The sequence below is a fragment of the Drosophila eugracilis genome, unplaced genomic scaffold, assembly GCF_018153835.1.
Source record: "Drosophila eugracilis isolate 14026-0451.02 unplaced genomic scaffold, ASM1815383v1 contig_2152, whole genome shotgun sequence".
In the NCBI taxonomy this organism is placed as follows: Eukaryota; Metazoa; Arthropoda; class Insecta; order Diptera; family Drosophilidae; genus Drosophila; species Drosophila eugracilis.
In genome coordinates, this window is record NW_024573036.1 from 2,137,618 (window position 1) to 2,163,716 (window position 26,099).

Sequence of the window (26,099 nt, forward strand, 5' to 3'; positions counted from 1 at the left end):
AGAAGAGGTTTAAACCTTGAAAGCACTACGGAATCTCTGGAAGGTTGTAGTAACTTTGAAACGTATCTTAAAGTATGCCTTAAAAGTTATAGCATACTTTTAGACACCTTTTAAAAGTGTTTCCAAACCAGAGATTCCTTGGGCATTTCGGTCTTTCTTGTTTTTTTCCATTTCCTATCATTTTTAAATATTTACTGTTTGATTGCATTTTAATTGAACTTTTTTTTATAAAATATTTACATATTAAAATTTTTCCCCCTCCTGCAGGTACAAACAAACCCGAATATCAAGTCTAACCGCCATTCTCATTGCCATACTCCACTGGATCTGGCCACCTGATCGCTGCACCAACTGCCACTCCATCTACAGTTCACCAAATCTCGAGGATGGCGATGAGGACGGCGCAGGAAAAAGGCGTTCCGTAAGCCGCATCCAACGAAGCCTCGACGGACGCTTTGTTTTGGATGTGGAGGGGGTCTCGAAACTGGGTTACTCGCAACAGACCCTGGAATCGGCCAATGTGGATGTGGTGGATGGTGGGCTCTTCGAGCGGAGGAACAGCAACGTTTCCCAGAAATCCTCTAGCGATGATGGAGGATTTCTGTCGCGTCGAAACTTCATCACAGCTCGAGCTTCGTGGCGACGTCCCTTGGTGGCTTCCTCCAGTCAGTTGAGTCTTCAGTCGGCGGCCGATTCGGCGAGGGGTTTTCTTCAGGGTTTGCTAAAGATCGGAGGAAAGCAGTCCGCAGTTCCCAACCCGCAAACCTATTTCGATGAAGCAGTGAGTGGAGCCCGCTACCAGAATGTCCTGCGTCCCTACACCAGCAGCAATAACTTGTACGGCAACGCGGATAGAAGCCGACCCCTGCACATAAATACGATCAGTGGCAGTCTCAGTCAGCAACAGCAGCTTTACACTCCCTCGAGGATCTCCAGGATATTCTCCAGTTCCCCTCAGCAGTTGCAGCCACACCACCAGCAACTTCTCCTATCCAGCGGCGGAAGCGGAGCCTATCCCACGCACTTCAGCGACCTGAGCACTGTGTATCCTCCGAACTCCGCTGAGAGATCATCACACAACCTGAGTAGTAGGTACAGGTACTACTCCCAGGAGCTGCCTTCCCTGAGAACCATCCAAGAGGAGAGTCGCCGGCAGCAGCAGCAGCAAAAGCAACATCCCCTGGAAGATCACTTTGTTCCCCTCCAGCTGCCATCGCCTCCTTCGTGGAGAAGCTACTACCAATCGCAGGCCAGCTATCGCCCACGAACTCGCTGGTATCCACGTCATCATTCGAGGCTCTTCAGCAATCGGCAGCAGCAGCACGAGATGCTCTCCCCTTTGCCCCAACTGAACCTCAACCTGCGCAACTCCATGAACCCAGGTGGCTTGGAGGCCTCTCCGGAATCCCGATCCAGTTCGAGTGGATTCGGTTCGAAGAACACCTCCAATCATCCGGGGAGCACCAGCGAATGGAGACTCCTGCCGCCCTACAGAGCACCACCATCGCCTCCGAAGCATTCAGGGTACTTTGGAGGACAACAGGCCCAGGGACAGACGCCACATGGCTCCTACTCGTACCCCAGAGCCACAACGCCGCCATATACCATGGCCCATTGGCTGGAGATGATCTCAAGACTGAACGCGGCGACGGATAGTAATCTACCGAAGTCCTGTCCCGTGGACGTGGGCAGCGTGGACGGGCACTACGAATTCGACCCGGCCACGCCAACACCCAGTGCATCCAGCATGCTGCGCGAAGATCTCAACCTGCACATAGACACGCATCCCTATCATCATCACACGCTGGGTCCCTTGAGTGGGAGTCTGCTGCACAGCCACGCCCCCTACGGCGCAGGGAGCAGGAAGCCACGATCTCTTCCGCTTCATCTGCCGCGCTACGACAACGTCGAGGTCAGGCTTCAAGCCATGAGGGAGGAGTTCTACGCCTACCGCAAACGCCAAGCGATGCAGCAAATGGAGAGCGTTTGCTGAGCCAGCGAACCATTTAATTGAGCCACACCCACAACCCACAGCCCACTGCCCAGCCACACACCACACACTCACGCCCAGAAAGAGCCAGATTCATAGAGAGACACCATCGTAGATATATGTGCCGACTAAGTTGGACAGCAGCGATTCCGAGGCAATCAGACGCGATATGATACTGGATCAGGCCCCTAATTCAGAGATGAACTTTAAAAGTTTGGCCCCCTGCAAACTCACACCCAGAAAAAGATAAAAAATCACTTAGAAGCCAGAAACAATTAGTAGATTTAACAGAGAAGAAGGAAGCTGTGTAAATATATCGGACGAAGTTTAAGATAATATTTAACAACTATAGCAATTATAGCGACATATTATTACAGAAATCGATAAACGTAAAATTGACATTTAAAGCAAGTGAATGGAGCAAACGTTGTTTGGCGCCATGTGCAGAGAACAAAGAACAAAGAACAAATTACAATTACAATTAACTATTATTTACGAGTACGAGTACGAGTGTTTAGATATTGATACTTAACGTAACACAGATCGAGATATGTTAAACATTGAGCATTAAACATTAATTAACAATCCACGAGCGTAAGCCTAAATTATGTTACATTACCACTAAACTAAATTAATACGGAATATGCTAGCTGTTAAGCATTTAGTTGTTAACAACTAGAGCGGAGATGATCGAGAAACGAGGAACGAGGAACGAGGAGGTGACGACCCCAGATGAAAGCGCTAAGGAGTAATTAAAGAACATATAGAGAAATTGTTTCATAATTAAATTATTTAACGACAAGAAGCCTACAAAGCAAAAATGAACGCGCGAGCGAAATAAAAAGAAAAACAAAAACAAAAACGAAAACAAAACAGTTTAATGAACAAATTAATGAAATATAACTGCTGCATATATGTTTACTGTTGACCTACACACGATAATTAACTCGAACAAATATTTATTAACCCAAAAGTAAAAACAAAACACGAAAATCAAACGATAACGAAAGGAAACCCAAGAGCGAGACCACTCCTTCCGGTTCGACTCAAAGCCCAAAACCACATCGATGAAGTAGCTAGGAGATAGCAAGAGATCCCCAGATAGTAGTCTCCCGGGGTTCCCGAGAGAGCGATGGTATTTGGTCTTAGGTTATAGGTCAGTTGTGTAAATGACAGCTCCCCGGATGCGGCTAAGTTAAACGAGGCGAGGCGTTTCTGTTTTTTAAGTACTTGTTAACGATAAATGATAATTGATTAACGATAAACGATAAACATGTCTAAAGATCAAATTGTACGGATTGATGGTTTGACACAACTTGACGCCAAAACACTGCCAGAGCGAGAGATGCGAGAAGACCGCGAGTGTGTATAACTTGTGTAAATTACAGAGCATATGCAAACATAATACTTTAACGATAACGATAATAACGATAACGATAACACTATTCAGGGGACGGTTGGAGCGCGAAACAAATCAAGAAATCAACTAAGAATCAACCGACTAATGATCTCAAGCATTTCTTTTAGCCTTCGACTGCTGTCTGCAGTTTCGTAACTCCCTTTTTTCATTTTCAATCTCTGATGATTTTCACCCCCAAGATGAGCCCACTCTCTGCCTGTCCGTCTGTCAGTTCTTTGAGCAAGCGCGACCCATAAGTCTCGCCCAGATCAGTTTGGGTTATGCTATATAGCAGGTCTTACAGCTCGGCGCTTGCTAGATTCTTGCACCGCAGAGAAAATCGTATTTGAAATGGAGATAGTCTAGGATGACGGTTCAGAGGAGGAGGAGGAAAACTCGAGTTGTGTTGCATGTATTTTGTAAATGTTGAGGGTATTCAAGTACATAAGTTGATTTTTGTAATGCCTAGGACACCCACACTATGACACGCCCACACTGAGAACACTAAGAACACTGAGAACACACACATTAAGCGTTTAACTAGAACGAAATAAATTAATTAATTAACTGAGCATTAACGGAACGAAGCGAACGAAGTGAGAAAAGCGCGAGCGAGTAATTGCGAAATGACAGCATAAATTGAATTTTAATTGAGCGACGGAGCCGAGAGACGTTAGGCGCAGGACCTTAAGGCAAATAGATACATATATGATTATTTATACGAGTGCATGTACGGGTGTAATGTATGTGCGGTACGTATATATATGGATATAGATACTGGATACACGGCATGTACATTAAGTAAGAGGAATACATTAAAACTAAGTTAAGTAAATCTAACGCTTTAGTCTGCCACTTTGATTTTTGGACAAGGTGCGCCAGTTAACTTTTCGACTCAACTCGACTCGATTCAAAATTAAATGAAATGATGAAAAATAGGAACTATCAAAAGAAAAACAAACAAATTAAGAAATATAAGAAAGGGAAATCTATATTCTTTTGCACCTCCTTCCACTTCGACGACCATTTCGCCATCATTCCCCCGACACGAACTTACCGAACTTACCAACTTACCAACTTCGCCTCACTTCGCCTCACTTTCCCCAGCCCGCCAACACACCTTTCACTTTTCCACTTTACACTTTCCACTTTCCAGACCTTCCCCACTGCAATTCCAATTCAGCATATATAAATCGTACAAGGATAAATCAGTTTAGAACGAAATATATTGTAATTAATACAGACACACAATTATAAAGAGAAATTAGCAAAATGAACAAAATTTTTAAACAAATAAAACTTACAAAACAAAGCAAAAAACAAACAAAAAACCAAACAAAAACAAATAAAAATACAAAACTTGAAATTGATCAAATAAAAGCCCAGACCTGTGTTTTCTTTTTCCATTCGGTTAAAAATATCCCGGAAGCTGCGCTTAATTGATGCCCCTTTGCTTCCACACAAATATTACTCATACGCCACCGTGGCCAACCTGAAGATGACACTGGCATTGGGGCAATTAGAGTAATGAAATTCACGAAAATTCCGTATAAACAGCTCACGCATGCACACTGGTCATATCCGATGTGGAGGAACGATTGGCCCCTTTTCGGAGCAAATGAATTCCCATAAATAGGAATTTATGTGGTGAAAATTGGCTAATCTTTAACGGCTTTCATTGCTGGGATAGTTCAGTCTTGAGGCCAAATGCTATCTGCAACACTTTGGCGATCGCCTAATTATTTAAGTGGATAAACGTCTGCGAAAGCGAATTGTGGGGGAGACGCTTCCCAGACAAAGGAGACCTCATCAGAGCAGATGGCGTGGGCGTGTGTCAAATGTCAAATGCAGTCAAACGTTTGACGGGCGAGCGAAAAGAGAAGATCGCTGCTCAGCAGCTCAGGAATAATGATCGGTTGGAATCGGGGTTGGTCGGTTCTTCTGTGTACTATACACTTAGAGAAACTGTGTGTCGTTTGGGAAAGGAATGTTGGACTAAGTTATAGAAACTACTTTTAGATTATTTTCTACAGATTATTTCCCATCGTTCTGCATATAATCACATGATATATAGATCTGATTATGATATAATTTATGATTCATATATCATCATCGTATTCTTCCTGTGTAACATACATCACCACAAAAGCTCGGCCTCATCTGTCACTCGTTCTGCAGTCTAATCTCGATTCGGTCTCGGCTTTCAGTAGCGCTTCTCCAGCCGCTCAGTTCAGTTCGCGACCCTCGAAACAGCGCCAGAACAACCTGTAAAATAATACCATAGTGTTCCTGAACGGAACTGCGCAGAAAGATATAGTAAACAACGGATCGGGTTTCGTGCGCCTTAGAAAATCCGAATTCCGCGAGAGAGCTCCGCTCGTTTGGGGCCAATTGACCTGATTCCAGGTTGGATTTTAATTTGATTTTGTGCACTCTGCCAACGCGGAAACATTATGCAAGACACCGCGCGAGAGTGACCGAGTGCAAGTGCAGCCCCACCGCCAGAATACCTATTAAAATGCTAGCGAATCGCAGCAGAACACTCCGGCAGTGCCGATCTCCGCTTCTGGCTCTTCTGGCGATTCTCTTAATGAGCATATCCTGTACGAGCGGTGCCCGCGATCACAGGCGGCAGACCAACCTAGAGGCCAAAGTCGGCTCCCACGTGGTCTTCAACTGCTACATCGACTTCCCCTTCGATGCCCCCATCCCGTACTTGGTGCACTGGAGCAAGGATGTGAGTGCCGAGAGTTTGAAAATAATATTTCAGGGATTTTGTTTCGTTTTAATCAACAAAATGTCGCGAAACATGTAAATATTGTGCTGTTTTTAATCTGCTGCTGGCTCACTCTCTAATTTATAGCTCACGCCAACGCACACGCAGTTTTTAAATGAAATTGTCGAAATTATTAATTTATCAGACACGTAGGTGGCCCAGAACCCCAGAACCCCAGACTCCGGCTGACTGACTGACTGACCAGGGCCAGTCCGGAATGCTTGGTTAGCCTTAATTGCGTCTGCTGGCCCTCGCTGGTGCAGCGCAGCATGGAACGCGGCTCCCACATTCATTAAAAGGGTCTCACTTTACGTCGGCACTGGGAGAACTGATTCTATTTCAAGAGATCTTATGTTTAGTTATCAGGAAAATGAGAAGCTATTTAGTATGAAAAGTTCAAAGGGTCCTTACTTTTACGCTAGAAACCAACAAATTCTCCCTTTTATGTGAAAAATTATTCAAAAAATACTGCAGGGACATTAATCCACCTTACCCCCAACATTTAAGTGTTTATTTATTGTCCATGTGTTGGTTACATTTTTTGACAAGTGCAGTCAGCCGTTGCATCGCAGAAAATGCAATCGCCATGCCAGTGGGGAGGCTCCCTTCCCCAATCCCCATGGAGAGCAGGGTGGCCAAGGTGGTTGTGTTGGTGGTTGGAAGATGGGTGGCTGGTGTGTTTCCCGCCTTTGGGTACTAATTAAAGCGCAACCACATGCAGTCGAACGGGCCGCATCCTGGCTGCCTGCATTCCAGCTCCTTCCGCAACCCCTGCCATTTGCCATTTTCCATTTTGCATTTAAATTTCATTTGACGCGCCGAGAACTGTGATTTCAGTATCGGAAACACTTTAAATTACCAACACATCACGGGGAAAACAAATCGCAGAGCGAAGGGTGTCAGCGTGAAGTGTGACATCAAAGACAGCGGGTAAGTGAGCCGGTCGAAATCAATTTCAATTGGATTCAATCGAATTGAATGGCTGGCATTTTGTTGACAACTGTGAGTAATGCAATTTAATTCAATTGCAAATTCATTGCAGTCCTCGCGGACAATCAGTGCCTGCTTCGGGCTCAAATATTCTATATGTTGGTATTTAAATCATCTGAATTACTATTCATCGCACGAGCTCGTCATCAGTGGCCGCCAAATGACCCCCTTAACCCATCCCAACATATGAGTTCGCATCGGTAATCGAGGGGTGGCCCCTCTTACGTTTTTGTTTCAACTATTTATCTGCCTGCTTAATTTGCTCTTATTCCGATTGTGTTCCGCTTTCCTCGGCGGTCACTCCCCTTTCCCATTGTGGGTTTTATGCTTTTTGTCCACTCGGTCAGCGGGTCATGATGTCATTTTGATGGATACACTTTAATTGCGCTGGAAAATGGCTTTTCTTCACTATGGAAAGGCGCGTAATTAAACAAATTCGTGCGGGAATATGCATAATCTGCCGGATTTATGGCTTTTCGTATTCTTATATATATATTCTAATGTCTGTCTGCAAATGTGTTCTATATTCTATAGTGTAGAGCGACTTTCACGGCCACTGCGAGGCTGGGTTGCAAATTTTCGCGCCACAGCGACGGCAAAATTACCGGATAAATCAAGTTACGTTTTGTAATTTGTTAGATAATGCTGATAAATGTGTGTGCGGCGGCAGACGACACTTGACACACAGCTGGGTGTACATAATCACAGTTATGGGTTAGGACGGCGGATCTTGAGTGCACCATAATCTACTCAAGGCGGTTGTGGGTCCCACAATGCGGGTGACATTGATGCCAGACGGTGCATCTTGATGGCTGTTTCCCGAATACCCGATCTCCTGATCGCCCGATCGCCCGATCATCCGATCGCCAGATCTCAATTAAAGCACAAACCTAATGTCAATAGATCAACTGACACCCACTGCATCCGATGCATCCGATGGAGAAGCGGCACACAATTAAAAGTATCCCATGGCCCATATCCCATGGCACAGCTGCCTCTGCGGTCGGAGGCTATCAATAACCGGGAAAACTGAATCCCTAGCATGCGGTTTATGGGGTGTGACAGTCCTAACCCGGCGAATAAGTGCCGTGTAGTGTAGTGTCATATATATATAGACGAAAGTCAAGTGCGCAAACAAAGCGAGCATAAAAATGTGTGTGCCAGAGCAATTAGAACGGCAACCAACGACCAGAGACCAGCGACCGCAGCCGATTCAATTGCATTTAAATAATTTAAGCCTAACGCAGTTTTTTGCGACTCTTTGCCATATGATGCAACGCAAACACATTCTGTTTACTCGCATGCCATTATTATTATTATTCCGCCTTTTTTCCTGTGCCCCTCCATAATTGCCAGGCCGTATATTTAATAAATATTGACAAATATATTCAGCATTAATTAAAACAAAAATAATTTAATATGCCACCGGGCGGAGGAGAAGGCAGAAAAAACGGGGCAACGAGGCCAAGGCAAAAAACAGCTTTCGCGTTGAATTATTATCCTCCCCTAAACCGATAAACTATTGCCCAGATATATTTAATATATATATATATATAGCGCAAAATAGTTTAATGTGAGAGTCCATAGGAGTGGAAAGTGCTGAACATGTTTATAATTTAATGCAGGCTTAGTTAGCTAGTTTAGCCGCAGGCAATGAGCCTTTTTACTCGTCTGCTTCTCAAACCAAATACGCACCCTTAGTTAATATAATATATAAATCGAAGCACAGTTCAGGGCATCACATCAACTTAAACCTTAAAACCTTTAACCATCACCTTTAAAGCGAGTCATAACCCACTTATCAAACCCGACACTTTAATGCATTTAATGGCTGTCACAATGACGTCACAAATCCGGAAATGGCGCGTTGTCGAAATAATAAATTGAATCATTATTTCGCATCAACCTAATTACATAAGTCACTTATCCATACAGGCGGCCTAATCCCTTCTGAAAACGTTTCTTTCGTAGTTAGGAGGTACTACTAAGTAGTTAAGTAGAATCTCTCAGATTTCCAATTAAACTCAAATCCTATTTCAGGGGCAGGCTTGCATTGAGCACTTCAAGTGCGCCGCGCCACGTGAGCCCATTTAAATTTGTCAACAAAGTAGCGGCATGGGTTCTACCCCCTCGCCCCACACCTTTCACCACTACCCTTCCATTTCCCCTTCCCTTCCCCTGCCTGGTTATTGTTATATTCTTGTGGGGTTTTGGGGGCCTTTGAAAGCCGTTGGCCACCGCTGCGCTACGTCACAATCATGGTCACGAAGAGGGGGACTGCTGTATGGCCTCAGCGGGAGTTTGCGAAAATTATAATGGCGCATGGAGGGAGGAATCGGGGCATGGGGCATAAACAATCGCACACACACACACTCACTCACGTCTGGCATAAACTGTTTCAGAGCGGGGGAGTGTGTGTGGGCGTGTTCTCCATATAGATTCCGCATTGCTCATGATTTATAACTGCAATTGCAGGCGAGATGGCGGAGCACAGAAAATTTGTTTCTAGGTATTCCGTTCTCAAGAGTTGCAATTCTCACTGTCATTTTATGGTTCACCAGGCATTCCCTTAAATATTTGCCATTCTTTAGAAGGAATTCCATGTGATTTTAATTAAATATTTTATTAATAACACTCAAGAAACTAATCGAAGGTAAAATTCTGAACAGAGCAAGAAAATCTTCACCTGGTATGAGCAGGAGACTTCCACCAACGAGCTCTTCAACGGACGTCTGCACCTGGTGGAAAACCATCCGGAGTTTGGAAGGGCCTCCGTCAACCTGACCGCCATCCGGGAATCGGACCAGGGCTGGTACCACTGCCAAGTAAGCTTCCCCAATCGCTCGCCCTCGGTTCGCAACAATGGAACGGCCTACCACCTGGCGGTCCAGGGTGGCTCTCTCATCCGAATCCCGCCGGTCAATCAAACGATCCAGGAGGGCCAGACCGCCTTCTTCCACTGCGTGATGAAGTATCCGGACAACTCGCAGGCCTCCTGGTACAAAGATGGGGTGCTGCTGCAGGAGGTCCAGGATCTGGTGCGGAGATCCTATATGGGTCCCGACGGCAGTCTCAGCATCGATCCCACCATGATGAGCGACCTGGGCGAGTACGAGTGCAAGGTGCGCAACAGTGAGGGCGAACTGCAGACGGCCAAGGCCTTTCTCAACATACAATGTGAGTGGGTTGGGTCAATCTATGATCTCCATCAGAAGCTCATGGTGTTCTGGGAACAATCAAAAATAAACTTATAATAATTATATCCTCTGCACTTTTTCAGATAAGGCCAAGGTGATTTACGCCCCGCCGGAGGTTTACCTGCCGTACGGCCAGCCCGCCGTCCTCGACTGCCACTTCCGGGCGAATCCGCCGCTGAAGAACCTGCGCTGGGAGAAGGACGGCCTCCTCTTCGACTCGTACAACGTGCCTGGGGTGTTCTATAAGATGAACGGCAGCCTGTTCTTCGCCAAGGTGGACGAGAACCACGCCGGCAGCTACACCTGCACGCCCTACAACGACCTCGGCACGGACGGACCATCGCCGGTCATCAGCGTGATTGTGCTCCGTCCGCCCATCTTCAGCGTCACGCCCAAGGCCATCTACATCCAGAAGCTGGGCGAGGCAGCCGAGCTGCCCTGCGAAGCCATCGACCGGGACGGAAACAATCGGCCCTCCATTGTCTGGAGCAGGGTGAGTCCGTATTGTCATTTTGCACAGCCTAAAATGGAGAAAGGCAGATGGAAAATGGAAAATGGTAATGCCAAAAGGGGAGCGCGTGCAGTTTCACTTGATTGCATTTTTAATTATGCATGCTGCCAGCTCTACCTGTCCATGCACTGCCAGAAAAAGAGGGTAGAACCATGATAGATTATCTTTCTGATACCCTAATTATGCGAATTTTTCCATTCAAAGTGGTAGATTATCACAGATAAAAGCATCAACCTAAAGCAAGAAATAGGCAGACACTTTTTAGTATCGAAATTGATAAAATTTCAAACCTTTTCTTTCTGTGCATCTCCGATTTTGACTCCGGTTCTCTGACTCTCGTTCCGCACCCGACTAATTTGCAGAAAGACGGAGAACCACTGCCGGCGGACAGGTTCAGTCTCAGCGGCGGCAACCTGACCATCACAGGCCTGGTGGAAGGGGACCGTGGAATATACGAGTGCTCGGCCACCAATGAGGCCGCCACCATTACGGCGGAGGCCGAGCTTATGATTGAGAACATCGCTCCCCGGGCGCCGTACAACCTCACGGCCAACAGCACGGAGACCTGCATCACCATACGCTGGCAGCCAGGTGAGAAAATGGGTGTAATTGGGTGTGGAAATGGACGGAGGCCAGATGCTGCTCGCCGAACTCAAATGGGAGTAGTATGATGGTGTTTCGTTGAAAGGAAGTTTAAGGTTCAAGGGATTCCCCGATTCAGGAAATTCAACTCGAAAACTTCAATTTAACCCAATGACCCTTAAAAATATGAACTTTCAATGATCTTCTCCAGGATACCTACGGCCACATTTGGAGTACACGGTCTGGTACCGACTTATGGAAGCTCCCGAGTGGCGAACCCTTCGCGTGATGGACAAGAAGGTTATGGAGGCCACGGTGCAGCACCTGCAGCCAGGAAAGGAATACGAGTTCATGGTGCTCAGCCAGGACAAGTACGGAGACGGGATGTTCAGCAAGCAGTTCCGCTTCCAAACGCTGCGTACGACTTGCACATAGCACTAGTTTTCCAAGATTAACAGCACGTATCCTTGCAGCCTCTCCGATCCGAGCGGACGACTTCGATGCCCAGCAGCTGCAACATGACCTGGGCCAGGTCACTGCTCCTGCCGGGGGACTGGGAGCTCCCTGGAACCTCACTGCCATTAGCAACCAACAGGGCTGGCTCCTCCACTGGGAGCATCCCACCCAGGGACTTGATGGCCTGCGGTTGTACGCCGTTCGTTGGTGGAAGGAGCCAGAGCACTTCCTCATCGGCCACGCGGAGACCTTCGACAACTACTACCAGCTGCGACACCTCAAGGAGGACACCCTGTTCAAGGTGCAGGTCCTGGCCGTGGGCACCACCACCCAGTCGGTGCCCAGCCACGAGCTCCTCATCGACGTGCCCTCCCAACGGAAGGTCCGGGCCCTAATCATCGGCAGTTCCGTGGGCGTGATCTTCCTGCTCTGCGCCCTCTGCGCTTTTTTATACGTGAAGCGGAGCTGCCTAAGGCACCTGTTCGCCAAGGATAGCTCCGCGGGCGAGGACGAGGACACGGCCGAGAGCGGCGACTGCGACAGCGACGAGCAGGAGCGGGATCGGGACAGCATCAAGATCCGCCAGACCACCTGAGGATTGCTCCAGATCCGCTGGCGATTTGACAGCAACCACGTTGGCCAGTGAAACTAAGAGGAGTAGAGGAAGAGGAGGGAGCTTGTTCCCGACGCACCAATCCCCGGGAATCTGACTTTTAATATACGTCTAGCTGCTATCTGTACCATAAACTCTACTAATTGTAATGCTAAACTAACCGAATTCGAGACCAAATAAACTAAAAAGAACTACTTTAAATGTTATAACTTAAGTTTGGGAAAATTATTTACTAGAATTTCGTTTTTAACTTTTCCCACTCAAAATTCGAATTGACCGCCCTATGGGCAGCACTGCTCACAAAGAGCTTTTTCGAACTCCAAATGTATTTGAAGCTTTCGGTTGAAAAGCTCAGCACAGAGCAAGCTTTCGAGTGGGAGAGCTTTTTCCGGTACGGCTGGCTGAATTCAAATATTAGTCACCCAGAAAATTCTTAAACGAGACTTTGCCTGGCACGTAGTCAACCCACTGACGTCGACTGGATCCCAATCCAGTTAACTTGCACTCGGTTATGCAACGGCAGTTAGCAGTTGCTTTGGAAAGCCATCAAGAAGCAGTTTTGGCTGCCATTCCGCACTTTCAGCGAGGAAAACACCTGAAAGTACTCGGAACGAGCTGCATTTTGCACCTAACTTGGCTTAATTGCCCAGTGTACCTGCCAGATTCTCAATAAGGAAAAGTGCAGCTGCACCTGGAGCTGCAAGAAAGGCAATCCCGCCCGAGCTGATAACACTCGATGGTACACAGGCCTAACAGGGCATTCCCTTTGAAACGAAACCGAAATCGGGTCTGGCTATCGTTCATTGGCACCTCCATTCCGGCCAATTCGATCGTCCCAGAGGTTGCTGTTGTTGTTGCTATTACATGGCTTCTGCCAGTGCTGGCACTCAATTTAAATAGCAGCTAAAAACAATTTGCGGCTGATAGGGAATAAACTATTATTAAGGTCGCCGCGATTAGAAGTCCCCCCACTGCGCAGTTTTCCCGAGGCCCCTTAAGTTGTCGGTGACAGAGACTCGGGGAGTAAGGCGGCCGAGGCAGCGGCGGCTCACGTTTTGGCTTTGTTCGAGATATGCAGTTGGCAAGGAGACAAGGGAGGGGCGGATTACTCATGCTGATATCAGCCCCCCTGCCCGCTCACCCTCTCCACAACTCTGCCAAGAAATCGCAATTGTTTTTGTTAGGTTCCAGCGCTTTGTTCTGCGATCGTGAGGTTCAAAGTTCGCTATCATTCGGACTAACAATGTAAGTGATTGGCAAAACATGGCTTCTCTTCAGGGATATCTACTCATTACACAGAGAGAAATATTTGAATTGATCTATGAAGTCGTACTAGAAATCCTACTTACTAGATTAAGTGGTTGATCTAAGGTCAGCTTGAGATACTTGCAATTATTTCCATCTGGCCTTTGGTACTTTCAATTCTATCTCCATAAAACGGAAATTGCCCAATTTAATGACCACTTTTTTCGCTGTGTACTCCCGCTCTCTTCGCCACTCTGCCTCTCCGGGGAGTTTCGCTCCATCAAATCCAAGTGCAGCTGAACCCAAATCGTACTGGATTTCCCACTGGGCCGCCGCTCTTTGTGTGTGTTTACAGTCAGCTGTTTTCGCTGTTTTCTGAGCAGCGAAACCCAACGCACACATCCAAGCCATGCGCACTACTGCTCACCCACACACAGGCACACACTCGGGTTAATTTAGGTGTATGCCAGCATTTGAATTGAACGTCGGACAAAGCGAGAGAGCGAAGACATCCCCATTGACGAAACCCAAATAGTTTGAGAGTGTTGGGAAGGGTACACTTTTCTGTGTACCTATTTTGGTAATCGGAAGTACCAACACAATTTTCAAATTTCCAATTCTAAAAACTTACTACTACTTGTGAGGCGGTAAAACGCTGTTCCTAAAACTAATATATTGATGTACCTAATGAGTGAAATAAAAGTTATATTTCAGAGAAATCAGTAGAGTACCTAAATTGGATATAAGATATCTTGGTACCCCCAGTATCCGAGTGGCAGATCTGGCGCGCACAGATACAGGTACCCAAGCAGTGGAGTACCAGAGGCGGGAGCGAAAGCGCTCTCAGCTGGCAGCTGGTAGCTAAGCAGACGCCGCAGCAGCTCCCTCAGTTTCAGTTTCAGTTCAGTTTCCGCTCAGTTCTTCGTCGTTCGCGCTGCCTGAATGTTGTTGCCTCCTGCGGTCGAACGGGATTTTTGGGCAGGAATCGAGTCCAATCGGAACGGATCGGATCGCGCTGAATAAAAACACGTTTCGCCCCTGAACAAGATACACTTTAGCGTATTCCTGGAGTACGCGCCACCATCTGGGGTTTCGGTTCTCTCCCGTGGAATCGCCAAAGCCGTCGCCCTCGCCCTTGTGGCGCATTTGAATAGCTGGCGTTGTTTGTTTGTTTGCTGGCTGCCTCAACCATAACAAAAAATAACAAAGAAGGCGCGAGCACGAGTCTCTGAGTAGCTGAGTATCTGAGCGTTCGAGTCTAAAAAAGTATCTAATTTGCCAGGGAGCGGGACGGTAAAGCATCTATTCTGGCAGCGGCCAAAAAGACATAATGCTAGTAAACCAAAAACACGTTTTATGCCGTTTGTGTTTTGCTCTTCTCGGAAAAAACCCTCATCCCAACCGAAATCCAAAGGTGAGCACGAGTTTAGGTTTAATGCGAGCGAGGTAATTGCGTCGTTCTCCGCTTTTCCTGCACTCTGCAGTCGCAGCTCCACGAATCCACCACCCCGATGAACTCCGCAGCCGGAGTAATGTGTACCTCCCCTTAGGTAGACCCATATGTATCTTTAATGTTTTCCTGCCTTTGTATCTCAGAAGAGCGCCTGCGCTCTCTCTTCCCCAAGAAAGAATAAATTTGCAATGTTCTCCGGCAGTGGCTGTGTTTTCAAATGTTTGTGCCCGTTGCTGGCCGTTGCTGGCCGCGCCATTTGTTAATAGCGAATGACACATCCGAAACCCGGCAGGTTGATTCTTCCGCCGTTCACGCCACCCGAATTATTGAAAACCAGATCAGGCCAGAGAGATTCGCTGGGGTCAGAGCATAGAGAGGGGAGCTCAGACTGACCTACTTTAATTGCGGTTAGGGTAGGACCTCATCTCAGGTCATCCACCCACAAAAGCCGCGAGAGAAGTGCCGAATTCGGAGAACAACAATTCAAAATTCCCGACATCCGACGGATTGATTTCCAGATTAGACAATCCGCAGCTGTGCGTGGCCAGTTTCGAGTGCCGGTGTATGTGGCCGTTCCAAGATAACAAGTCGATGGCCGACAACAGCTGGCGGCTGGTTCCAATGGGTGGGCCATATAACTCTAACCCGCGGTGTGCGCGATTACGCGCCTTACATCTTAGGCCTTTCGATTAGCGAAAAGGAAGCCCGCGCCCAGTAGCAGGAAGCCTATCGGACCGCCCATCTAATCGCGATTCGAACTGCAAACAAATCTGTAATAAATAGTCTCGTACACTGGAAAAACCCGATTCCTAAACTTGAACAAAGTATTGATAGGATAAACAAAGGCCGCAGAAAACCTATTTATCATGCCCTGTAAATAAACAAGATATCTGAGCATTAAAGATAACAAAACATCCTTATTAAATGTTTATGTACTCAGTTTATTAAAGTGCGAAAACTATTTCCTATGCTTTTACACAGAATTAAGCCAATAAGCAAGCGAACTTAATCGGTTATTATAAACATCTGATGGTTCTTAAAGTTCTGACGGGAGAAACTATCTTTCAAGTTATATTTATTTTCATGCGCTGTAGATAAACAAGCTATCTAAATAGACTTTTAAATAGTAAATTAAATGATTTTAGTGTTTATAAAAATATTAATTCTTGCCCGTTATCTATATTAAAGTTTATGGAGGAGCATTTCCTCGCAGTGTACGGGCAAGTCGGAATTCTCATCGTTAAACGGTTAACGTACAAATCTTATCAGACGGCCACCTGCAAAATTGGTTCCCAGTGCAGGCAAACCCAGCCCGCAAGTCCCGATGCAGTGTTACGAGCTCCATGATCTGGAATCCCCCATACGGGTGCGGGTGCTGGTGCACTGGTCAGTGGTTCTTGGTCAGACACCTACTGACAGCTGTTTATGAAGCCCATTCTCTGAGCCCTCGAGTGCCTGGCATTGAATTCAGCGTTTATCGGGTGTTCTTGACGGTGTCGTCGTTGCTCGCATGCGTCTGTATTTGAAAATGTATCTGTGTCTGGGTCTGGGTCTCCGAGCATTGTTCAGTAATTAGAAATTCATGCTGCTAGCTGCCATTGAGCAACCTCCGAGCCGGAGGCCTTTGGAATCGGGGGCGGTGGGTGGTGGCACTTCCTGGGCTGTGATGTAATATGCCAAGTGTGGATAGAGTGCTTAAGAGCCTCGAATGTGTGGGCCAGTGTACGAGTATCTGTGTGAGCTTGTCAAATCAATGGAGGTGTTGCCTCCACTTAAATTATTCTTGATTTAGCATCGCTTTTCCATTTCCATCTCCTTGCAGAGCTGAGCTGAGAGCTGAGAACTGAGAGGAACAACCAATATTATTCACGTACTTCCAATGCAGATGCCAATCCTCAGTGTATTCAATTAATTCGGAGCATTCGCCGAGGCCACAAACACACATCACAAGCCAAGCTGAAAAGCCAAGCAAATAGCAAATCAATTGAGCCAAATGCTGACGCCTTATGCCAGTAGCAAGAGCGCCAAGAACTAAACGGATTCTCAAAGGAAACCCCACAAACTAGAGCCATGAACGAGCTGCAGGCCTCCAGTGTCCCACTGGTGGACAAGTGCTCCTCCCACGCCGTCATACTGCCGGCAGCTAAGAGCCCCAACAAAGTCTCCGATTCGGCGGCCACGACGGCACCCAACGCGGTGCTCTACACAACCGATAACATGTCCCTATCCACGCTCTCTACGGGCACCAGCAACCCGAATCCCAATCCCAGACAGGAGCCGGTGCCGCTCCTCAGCCAACTGAAGTTGACCAACGACCTCAAGCAGAACAGCCACGGGTAAGAATACCATTTAATTTATTTTGTATACCATCCCTCTGATATCGAAAGAAAGTCCTCGAAATGGATACTTAATTCTCCCTGTGCACCCTACGATAATTGCATTAGGCAGGATTAGGCTGGAATAGGAGGGGCTTGGGTTACCCAGGGAACTGTCGCTTCAGCTGCGGGGATTATAAGCGGGAATGAATTGAATTATGTCCCCTGACCCTGAACTGCGGTTTAGTGTTGCACTCGCTCCTGCGGCCACTCTGCAATTTCCGCTAGTGGAAGCCAAGGACACAGGCCTTCCTGGGAAAGCGAGTGGGCAGGAGGAAAGGTGGTCGAGTATCAGCTAACTAATCGCACTGTCACAAGTCACTTTTCCGCTGAGGTGACACTTCTATTTTTAACACCTCCCCGCGAAAAGCCATTATAAAAATCAAAGCAGTGACTGAAGAGTGGGTATCCGTGGGGAGTTATTAATAAGGCCGCTGAGTCAAAATTAGCACGCATCTGTAATGCGCGTATCTTCCTTCCGTTTCGGAACATGCCACCTGCCAGGACATTTGAGGTGTGTCGGAAGAGGAAAGGAAAGGCGGGAGGAGCAAATGCCCTGGAAAATCGATGGCTCGACTCCGTCTCACAAATCGCGTGTCGGCTGAAAATGGTGCCAACCACGCCCCCTCCTGAATTATGCACAGTTGTAAAAATAATTTTAAAGTGTATTGGCGAGGCAAGCTGCAGCTCAAGAACCAAAGACTTTGGGTCTTAAGTTACATTAGAACTGAACTGGGAAACTGAAGGCCTTTAACGGCCTTGAACTTTCTCTCCTAGTCTAATAGTGACTTAATTAAAATGCAAATGGAAAATCTATTGGTAAATGAACCCGCCCACGAGCCAATCAATGCAGGTACCAATGTAATTAAACTTGCGGCCAGACGGGGCCTTTTCGAGGACAGCCTCTGAATGCTGCGAGGGAACAGCCACCATGTTGGGCCCCAGGTATAAGGATTCGATGGGAAGCGAACAGGAAAGCAGCCATAAAGAGCGCCTTAAATGCCAACGTATCCTACGTGTCCTTTCGACCCGGTCCACCACCTCTCCCACTGTCGGCACTGCCATAAATAATAAGCCACAAACAAACGCACATGTGTGCCGAGAGGGAACCAGAGAAAGAACATGTAACAGTGAATGAAACGCCGCCAAAAGGCAAAAGCCGTAAAAGCCATAAGACCAAGCAAAACAATACAAGGCGGGCAGACAAAAGGGGTCCTGAGGGTCCTGTGAACAACACCGAATGGGGGCTTCCCTTGTCCTCAGATCTGCTATTCCCTTAAAGTCATTATAGCCATTACTTCCTAGATATATATCATAATATTCAATATATATCATTATGGTATATACTATGCATATCTTGTAATTCAAAAAGAAAAAAAAAATGTATAAAATTGCATAGATTTTTGTTAGGGCTAGTTGGTAACAAATCCTGAAACACCATTTCTTACCAAACTTCTTAGTTAAGTCGATATACCCCTTCATGGGGCAGGAGGACAGTCGAGGAACTCGCGGCGCCGCGTGCCTGGAAAAATCGAACAAGCCGCCAAGCTGTCCAAAGTCGTGCCGCAGTCAGCAGTTGGACTCCGTTCGGCTTTTTAGTCCTGCGGCAACATCGCGTCCGTGTGTGGCACTCCGTCAGTTTGGTTTTCGGCCTTAAATATTTATGTGCTTATTAGACAAGTGCTCCCACAATAAAGAACAGAGGGATGAGCTGAGGACTACCCGTGGTCCTCCACGTGGCCGCTTTTTACGAGTGATTTTCGTTTTTGGCAAGTGAACTAGTAAACGCGCCGTGCACGCCGGTCGGTTATGTAATGTGAAGTTGCCGCAAACTCGCAAACTCAGCAACGATAAAAGCCAGTGTGTGCAGTGTCAGACTTTGAGGCGCCTCGCCATTCCAAAGTTTTCCCCTGTCGAATGACAACCTGTGCATCCTTGAGGCGATTCGACGACCACAAAAGTCAGCCAGCCAACACACTCGAGGCATGTTGACCTTCTCCCCCGCTTCGAGGGCACAGAAAGAACAAAAAAAAACCGGCAGCGGTCCTGGACAGGACCTTCTCCCACGCTCAGTGGTGGTCCTCCTTCCACTAGGAAGCCGCACACCCAACCCCACGCCCACCTTCCGCCCACACATCCGTTTCCATATTTGATTGGCCTTGCCGCGTTTCCTTAATAGCCTGAATGGGCCAGGAATTAAAGCCACATGATTGTTCCCATGCATAACGTTTGAGTAATTGCCGTAGATTCTTAGTCGGAGTGGACTTTAGAATGAATCAAAAATGCAAAGCAATTGCTGAGTAATGTCACTCCCTTGGGAATAATTTACATCCAATAATGAATTCTTAAGCTTATTATTTTTAATACATATTTCCCTAATCACACGATGTTTTCCCTTAGTTTTCCATAAACTGTGGCTATTTACTCGTTTTCAGAAATTCCCCTTAAATATGCTGGAATTCATGTGCCCTAATTGAAGCTTTTGCAACAGCGACTCTCCTGCTGTTCAAGATACCACTTGTTTTTATTAATACTTTTAATAATCGCCATGAGCGGCCTCCGCCCGTCCCGTTCCGCGGCATTAATAAATCGCTTAATTGTCGCTAAGCGGGATGATCTAACGCAAGCTGATATTTCCGGTTGTGCCTAATCAGTGCGAACACAATGTAACTGGCCCCGTGGCCCAAGGTTCAGCAATTCAGAGCCAGAAACTGTGAACTGGAAAAGTAAAGTAAAGTAAGGTAGAGCAGTAGCTGGGTTAACGGCAGCAGCTGCTTTATGGCCGGCCATCAATCAATTAAGAAGGGCCGCAATCGATGCCGCCGAACCTGGCAACAATTACCACGCATTTAGATTGATAAGCAATCAAAGAAACCCGGAAGGGATTGCGTGACTGACTCCATTTGAATCCAATTGAATGGGTAAATGTGGAAGACAACAGGCGGGAGTTGCGCAGAATTTTATTAAACCTCCCCACAAACCACCCCTCCCCCCGTCCGTTCATTCTGAGTGCATTTTGCAAGACAAAGTGCTTGAAACTTCGTCGAGTCTTCGTTGAGTTGGGTTCGTTAGCATGCACTCCGGGTGCATGCGCACTTGAAATGTACTCGCTCTCGGTGCTCGTGCACCGAGATATTCGCGGGAAATGATTCGCAATACGAGAGCTCACACAGATACAACGCACTCGTATTTATCGTATTCGAAAGAGGCCAAAGCAAAGCAAAGGCAAAGCAAAAACAAAGCATGGCAAAAGCACAAACAAAGCAAAATTGTTTATTGCTAGACTCTCTCATTTTTGTATCTGAATTCACTTAGCATGGCCCGCAGCCAACAGCTGACTTTCCCCGCCGCCTGGCCACCAATTTTATTTTAATGCCTTGCCATTACGCTCGCCTCGAGATGTAGCACGAAATTATAGAAATTATTGCAAGGCGGATTCCAGAGGGTAATGAGTGACTCCGCACTAGCAGAACTCTCTGTAGAGAGAACTTCTACTTGTGGAGTTGAAAACAAAGGAGAGTTCGTGATATGATGCCCCTTTATGAATTTATAAGCAGCTTTATCTTTAAAGGCAATTCCATTCGAATAGAATTTATTTATGAAACGACAGGCACGCCAGTAATAAGTAGCTGGGCTAGCTACACTGACCTTTAATCCGCTCACGCTGGCCACCTACTCATTACTTTGGCACATCGAGGGGCTTCCCAATCAATCAATTTCGACCAACTAGCTCAACAAATTTGCACCCAAAAAGATGTAATGTTAATTGGCATGGCCGGCTGCATCGGCGGCGTCGGCGGACTTATCAATCGAAGTCGGTCGCCCGGCATGCGAGCAACCACTAATGAAAACGCACTCGGCTCTTTGGCCCAAGGTATGGGCACCCGCATGTGACAGACGTTTCATGAATGAAACAAAAGCTAGTTCGAACTTTGGCCTTTTCAACGTGGGAGGTGGGCGGATGACGGTGTGAGTCAAAGGAAATCATTGAGCTGGGCACGAAAGGGGAGCCAAGTGGCTGACGGTGCTGATTGATCCATTGATTGACGATTCAGGTCGATTAGGAACGGCATCATGAGCCGCTGATGAGTGTGGCGTTGGGCGTAGTGAATAATTATGGAGCTGACGCTGACCCGCTGCGTCAGTGCAGAAAGTGGGGGCATCCAGAACTCCAGTTTCGAGACTGCTGCATCTCAGTCACAATCCCAGGAGGATGTCAATCGCCGAAGGTCCGCCGCCTATGCCGCGGCCTATGCGGAAATGCTGCAGGATGCAGGACGCAGGGAACAGCAGCGATCTATGTCCTTGGTGCAGACCAAGCTGACCAAGAACGGCTGTTGTGTCAGTGCCCTGCAAAAGAGACCCAAGTAGGAATCAAGAAATTCCCTGAAGAAACCATAGAAATGACACTGGACTAAATCCCTGTCTCTCTGCTTCTTTCCAGGTCCCAGAACAACCTTTGCAACGGCGGCTTGGGCGGCAACAACCATGCCTTGGCCCCCAAGGTGGCCAACAACAGCGGTGGAAGTCCCAATGGCCAGAAGAAGGGCACCATCGCTCTGTCCCATCTGCCGCAAAGGCCGCCAGTGGACATCGAGTTCTGTGATATCTCCTACTCGGTCGCCGACGGACATCGGCGTGGATTCAAGACTATCCTCAAGAGCGTATCGGGGAAGTTCCGCAATGGCGAGATCACGGCCATTATGGGACCCTCCGGAGCCGGAAAGAGCACGCTAATGAACATCCTGGCGGGCTACAAGTGAGTTAACCTTTAAGACACTAATACCAACTACTTCTGACAAGCTCTTAACCTTTTGCAGGACCTCCCAGCTAAGTGGATCAGTGCTGATTAATAGCAAGGAGCGGAATCTCCGGCGCTTCCGCAAGCTCTCCTGCTACATCATGCAGGACGATGTGCTCATCGGAAACCTGACTGTGCGCGAGGCCATGATGGTGGCCGCCAACCTAAAGCTGGGCAAGAACATGATCAGCTACGCCAAGGTAGTGGTGGTCGAGGAGATCCTCGAGACGATTGGCCTAAAGGAGTCGGTGAACACACTGACCTGCAATCTGTCCGGTGGCCAAAGGAAGCGTCTGTCCATTGCCCTGGAATTGGTCAACAATCCACCCGTGATGTTCTTCGACGAACCCACCTCTGGACTGGACAGCTCCACCTGCTTCCAGCTCATATCGCTGCTGAGATCGTTGGCCAGAGGAGGGCGCACCATAGTCTGTACAATCCACCAGCCGTCGGCCCGTCTTTTCGAGAAGTTCGACCATCTGTATTTGCTGGCCCAGGGACAGTGTGTCTACGAGGGCAGAGTGAGGGGTCTGGTGCCGTACCTCTCATCGCTGGGCTACGAATGCCCTTCGTATCATAACCCTGCTGACTATGTCCTGGAAGTGGCCTCTGGCGAGTACGGAGATGCTGTTCCCAAGCTGGTGGAGGCGGTGAAGAGTGGGGCTTGCAAGAAGTACTCACAAAAGGACTACGGAGTCATGCTGGCCCAGAAGAGCTGCAACAACGACATAATCAAGGGAAGTGGCAGTGGAGCCGATAACACAGCAGCCACCTTGACCCTGGAGGATGAGAAGCCCCCGTTGGAGGACAGGCAGCTGGAATCCTCGATCCTCGTTGAGGATCCCGCGGAGCTGAAACCACCGAAGCTGGAGACGCAGCAGTCTCAAAACTCCGACTGCAGCGTGGTCAATATGCCAACGACCGCAGTGGACGACAGTTGCAGCTTTAGCTCCTCGAAGGGCACCCACAATGCGGTAGGTTCGGGATCAGGTGGGCCCAGCGCCGTTGTGGGGTGCATGACCTCGCTGCTGGATTCACATGAGAGTGTCGTTACGTTGCCCAACAAGACGGGATTCCCCACCAGCGGTTGGACGCAATTCTGGATCCTGCTCAAACGCTCGTTCCGCACCATCCTGCGCGACAAAATGCTGACCCACATGCGGCTCTTCTCGCACGTCATCGTCGGAGCGATCATCGGAATGATCTACTACGATGTGGGCAACGAGGCCAGCAAGATCATGAGCAACGCGGGATGCATCTTCTTCGTCTCCCTGTTCACCACCTTCACGGCAATGATGCCCACCATCCTGACCTGTGAGTTGATCGATTTCGAGGTTTTGGCTCTTAGAAACAATCTGGAATCTTTAATTCGCAGTTCCCACCGAAATGTCAGTGTTCGTGAGGGAGCATCTCAACTACTGGTACTCCCTGAAGGCCTTCTACTTTGCCAAGACCATAGCGGACATGCCGTTTCAGGTGAGTAATAACACACCTACCAAGACACTAGAAAATATTAATAATATTCAACTTCATTTACAGATCGTCTTCTCCAGCGTCTACGTCCTGGTGGTGTACTACCTCACCTCGCAGCCGATGGAATTGGAGCGGGTCTCGATGTTTGTGCTCATCTGCGTCTTGAACTCGCTGGTGGCACAATCGCTGGGCCTGCTGATCGGAGCGGGGATGAACATCGAGACGGGGGTGTTCCTTGGCCCCGTGACGACTATACCCACGATATTGTTCTCCGGGTTCTTTGTGAACTTTGACACCATTCCGGGCTACCTACAATGGGTCACATACGTCAGCTATGTGCGGTATGGTTTCGAAGGTGAGTTTGGATCTCTCAATCATATCCTTCGCTAGTCTCACATGATGGTTGTTCGTTCAGGTGCAATGGTGGCCATCTATGGAATGGATAGGGCCAAGATGCAGTGCAACCAAATGTACTGCCATTATCGAGTGCCCAAGAAGTTCCTCGAAGAGATGTCCATGGATAATGCCCTGTTCTGGGTGGACGCCGTTGCCCTCATCGGAATCTTCTTCGCCCTGCGCATCATCGCCTACTTCGTGCTGCGATGGAAATTGCACATGATCCGCTAAGCGGACGGTCCGTGGGATTTGTTCATAGTCTAGGGTTATCATTATCACCATATGTTAGAGATCACCTGTACATAGAGAGGGTTGGGGCTAGTTCGAAAGGAGAGTGGGACCCAGAGGGAGCAGGATTGTAGCTAGGCGTAGCTTTACCGCATTCTTTAACTTCTCCCGTCGGGCTTTGTACGTTTATACAGACAGAAACAGACAGAAAGAAGCAAACTCATCGCATAGGTATCCAGCAGACGATTCTAAATATATACCCATGGATATATATACACCCATACAGTAGCTGTTCTGCAAACCAATCAGAAGGAATTTACATAGAACTATATATAAATAGGAATACCCACGTAGAGCCCCACTTACTCACACTTAATCGAGGTATAATTCTTGTGACCAAGCAGAAAAGAGTCTGAACTTAAGTAGGTTGAAAACATAACAAATTGTAGACAAGATCCTTCAGAGCAGAATTCAGGATGCGACTTTCTCCCAACGTTCTTTACTCCGTCCCTAAGTTGTACTCTCAAACTTTCTTTCTGCGAGAAAAGAGACCACCTTTCTCTACTCTTCTTTGGCAATCAGTTTCGAACCCAGAAAGGATCCGGTGTGCACTCAGAGGAGGTTAGGGCAGTGTGGAGAGCGGAAGCGGAAACGAACACGAAACGGTAACCATTCCCTTGTGATAGAAAGCGGTGCAGTCCGGGTTGGGGCTTTTCCATTTCCCGGACAGGGGAGGCAGACAGACGAATGTGAGGAGGGAGGGGACCTGGCCAACTGGTGATATAAAGCAATTACTATTATTACGGTGGGAAGCAATCGGATTTGTGTTAGCTACGCGTATTTGTGATTATTACATTTTAATTTAGTACATGTTTAGTTTAATTTTATACGTCTACATTTGTCATGCCAAAATAAATGCAATTTTCGTTTAAACCGCACACCCTCCTTCCTTCTGAAGCCCTCCCAGTTATTTTTTTAGTATTACCCTTGGATTATCGGAGTGATTAAGGAGACAAGTTTAACTCGGTGGCGACATATTCAGACTCCTTTAAGGAGGACACTGTAGCATTGTAATTGTTATCAAGCAATCTGTTGAAGACGCCCCCGGATTTATCTGTTGTATATGGTGTATTGTATATTTCGGTAGTTCGTAGCGCATGTTATTCTGTACATTAAAGTTAAAGAATGGTCATTCTTGTACACAAATCCATCTTGATAAAACCCATAAGCCTTTCTTGTTTGTTTTTGGGTAAGAAAACTGTTGGCTTTATATTATTATTAAAGAAATATTATTATGTGATTGAAATTATAAAGTACTTAAGAGGAGGCCCATAAATTATATAAAAATAATTTTACTCTTAGGCCTTGTAACCAATGGTTATTGTATTGGCCTTAGAACCAAGACGACATCTGTTGTAGAATTTCTTGCACATAGCGCGGACACAACCCTTATTATATAGCCAATGCACCAACCTTTTATATGCAATAGAGGGAGCTGTCATATATTTTATATTACTTACATCTATATGAATACTGTAGAAAACCATTTTCAGGGCATCCGATCGAAAAGTCTAAATATTTCCAAAATTTTCTAAAGCACCTCAAGCATTTTTA

At 47.2% G+C, this 26,099-nt stretch overlaps 3 protein-coding genes across 9 annotated transcripts in view; all 3 read left to right on the forward strand.

The window, feature by feature from the left end:
- LOC108110716 (protein turtle) overlaps window positions 1–2,579 on the forward strand; it is a 38,091-nt gene extending 35,512 nt beyond the window's left edge. For 4 of the 6 annotated variants that reach the window (XM_017219869.2, XM_017219861.2, XM_017219862.2 and 1 more), the window contains one exon: window positions 268–2,579. In XM_017219869.2, the coding sequence (XP_017075358.2) occupies window positions 268–1,993 (1,726 nt within the window). In that variant the 3' untranslated portion in view covers window positions 1,994–2,579. The remainder of the gene's footprint in view (window positions 1–267) is intronic. The other 2 variants (XM_017219864.2, XM_017219865.2) reach the window with 2 other exon arrangements.
- Window positions 2,580–5,574: 2,995 nt separating this feature from the next.
- LOC108111128 (protein borderless) lies at window positions 5,575–12,708 on the forward strand. The gene is made up of 6 exons (XM_017220487.2): window positions 5,575–6,126; window positions 9,825–10,332; window positions 10,436–10,845; window positions 11,226–11,454; window positions 11,657–11,863; window positions 11,919–12,708. The coding sequence occupies exons 1-6, from the start codon at window positions 5,908–5,910 to the stop codon at window positions 12,494–12,496; spliced, it is 2,151 nt and encodes a 716-aa protein (XP_017075976.2). The 5' UTR covers window positions 5,575–5,907; the 3' UTR covers window positions 12,497–12,708.
- Window positions 12,709–14,671: 1,963 nt separating this feature from the next.
- On the forward strand, window positions 14,672–25,691 carry LOC108110954 (ATP-binding cassette sub-family G member 1). Of its 2 annotated transcripts, XM_017220250.2 has the most exons (7): window positions 14,672–15,173; window positions 17,035–17,548; window positions 22,032–22,346; window positions 22,408–23,702; window positions 23,764–23,864; window positions 23,928–24,216; window positions 24,277–25,691. In XM_017220250.2, exons 2-7 carry the CDS (start codon window positions 17,283–17,285, stop codon window positions 24,486–24,488), a joined length of 2,478 nt encoding a protein of 825 aa, XP_017075739.1. In that variant the 5' UTR covers window positions 14,672–15,173; window positions 17,035–17,282; the 3' UTR covers window positions 24,489–25,691. The 2 variants fall into 2 exon arrangements, with proteins under 2 accessions (XP_017075739.1, XP_017075740.1); XM_017220251.2 differs by lacking the exons at window positions 14,672–15,173; window positions 17,035–17,548 and adding an exon at window positions 21,704–21,954.
- The last annotated feature ends 408 nt before the right edge of the window (window positions 25,692–26,099 follow it).

Bases quoted from the DNA above. Each gene is read 5' to 3' on its own strand.
- LOC108111128 (XM_017220487.2), top strand. From the start codon at position 5,908: ATGCTAGCGAATCGCAGCAGAACACTCCGGCAGTGCCGATCTCCGCTT. The intron at 6,127-9,824 runs GTGAGTGCCGAG...AATTCTGAACAG, and splicing joins TGGTGCACTGGAGCAAGGAT to AGCAAGAAAATCTTCACCTG. The intron at 10,846-11,225 runs GTGAGTCCGTAT...ACTAATTTGCAG, and splicing joins CCTCCATTGTCTGGAGCAGG to AAAGACGGAGAACCACTGCC.
- LOC108110954 (XM_017220250.2), top strand. From the start codon at position 17,283: ATGAACGAGCTGCAGGCCTCCAGTGTCCCACTGGTGGACAAGTGCTCC. The intron at 17,549-22,031 runs GTAAGAATACCA...GCTTCTTTCCAG, and splicing joins CTCAAGCAGAACAGCCACGG to GTCCCAGAACAACCTTTGCA. The intron at 22,347-22,407 runs GTGAGTTAACCT...AACCTTTTGCAG, and splicing joins AACATCCTGGCGGGCTACAA to GACCTCCCAGCTAAGTGGAT.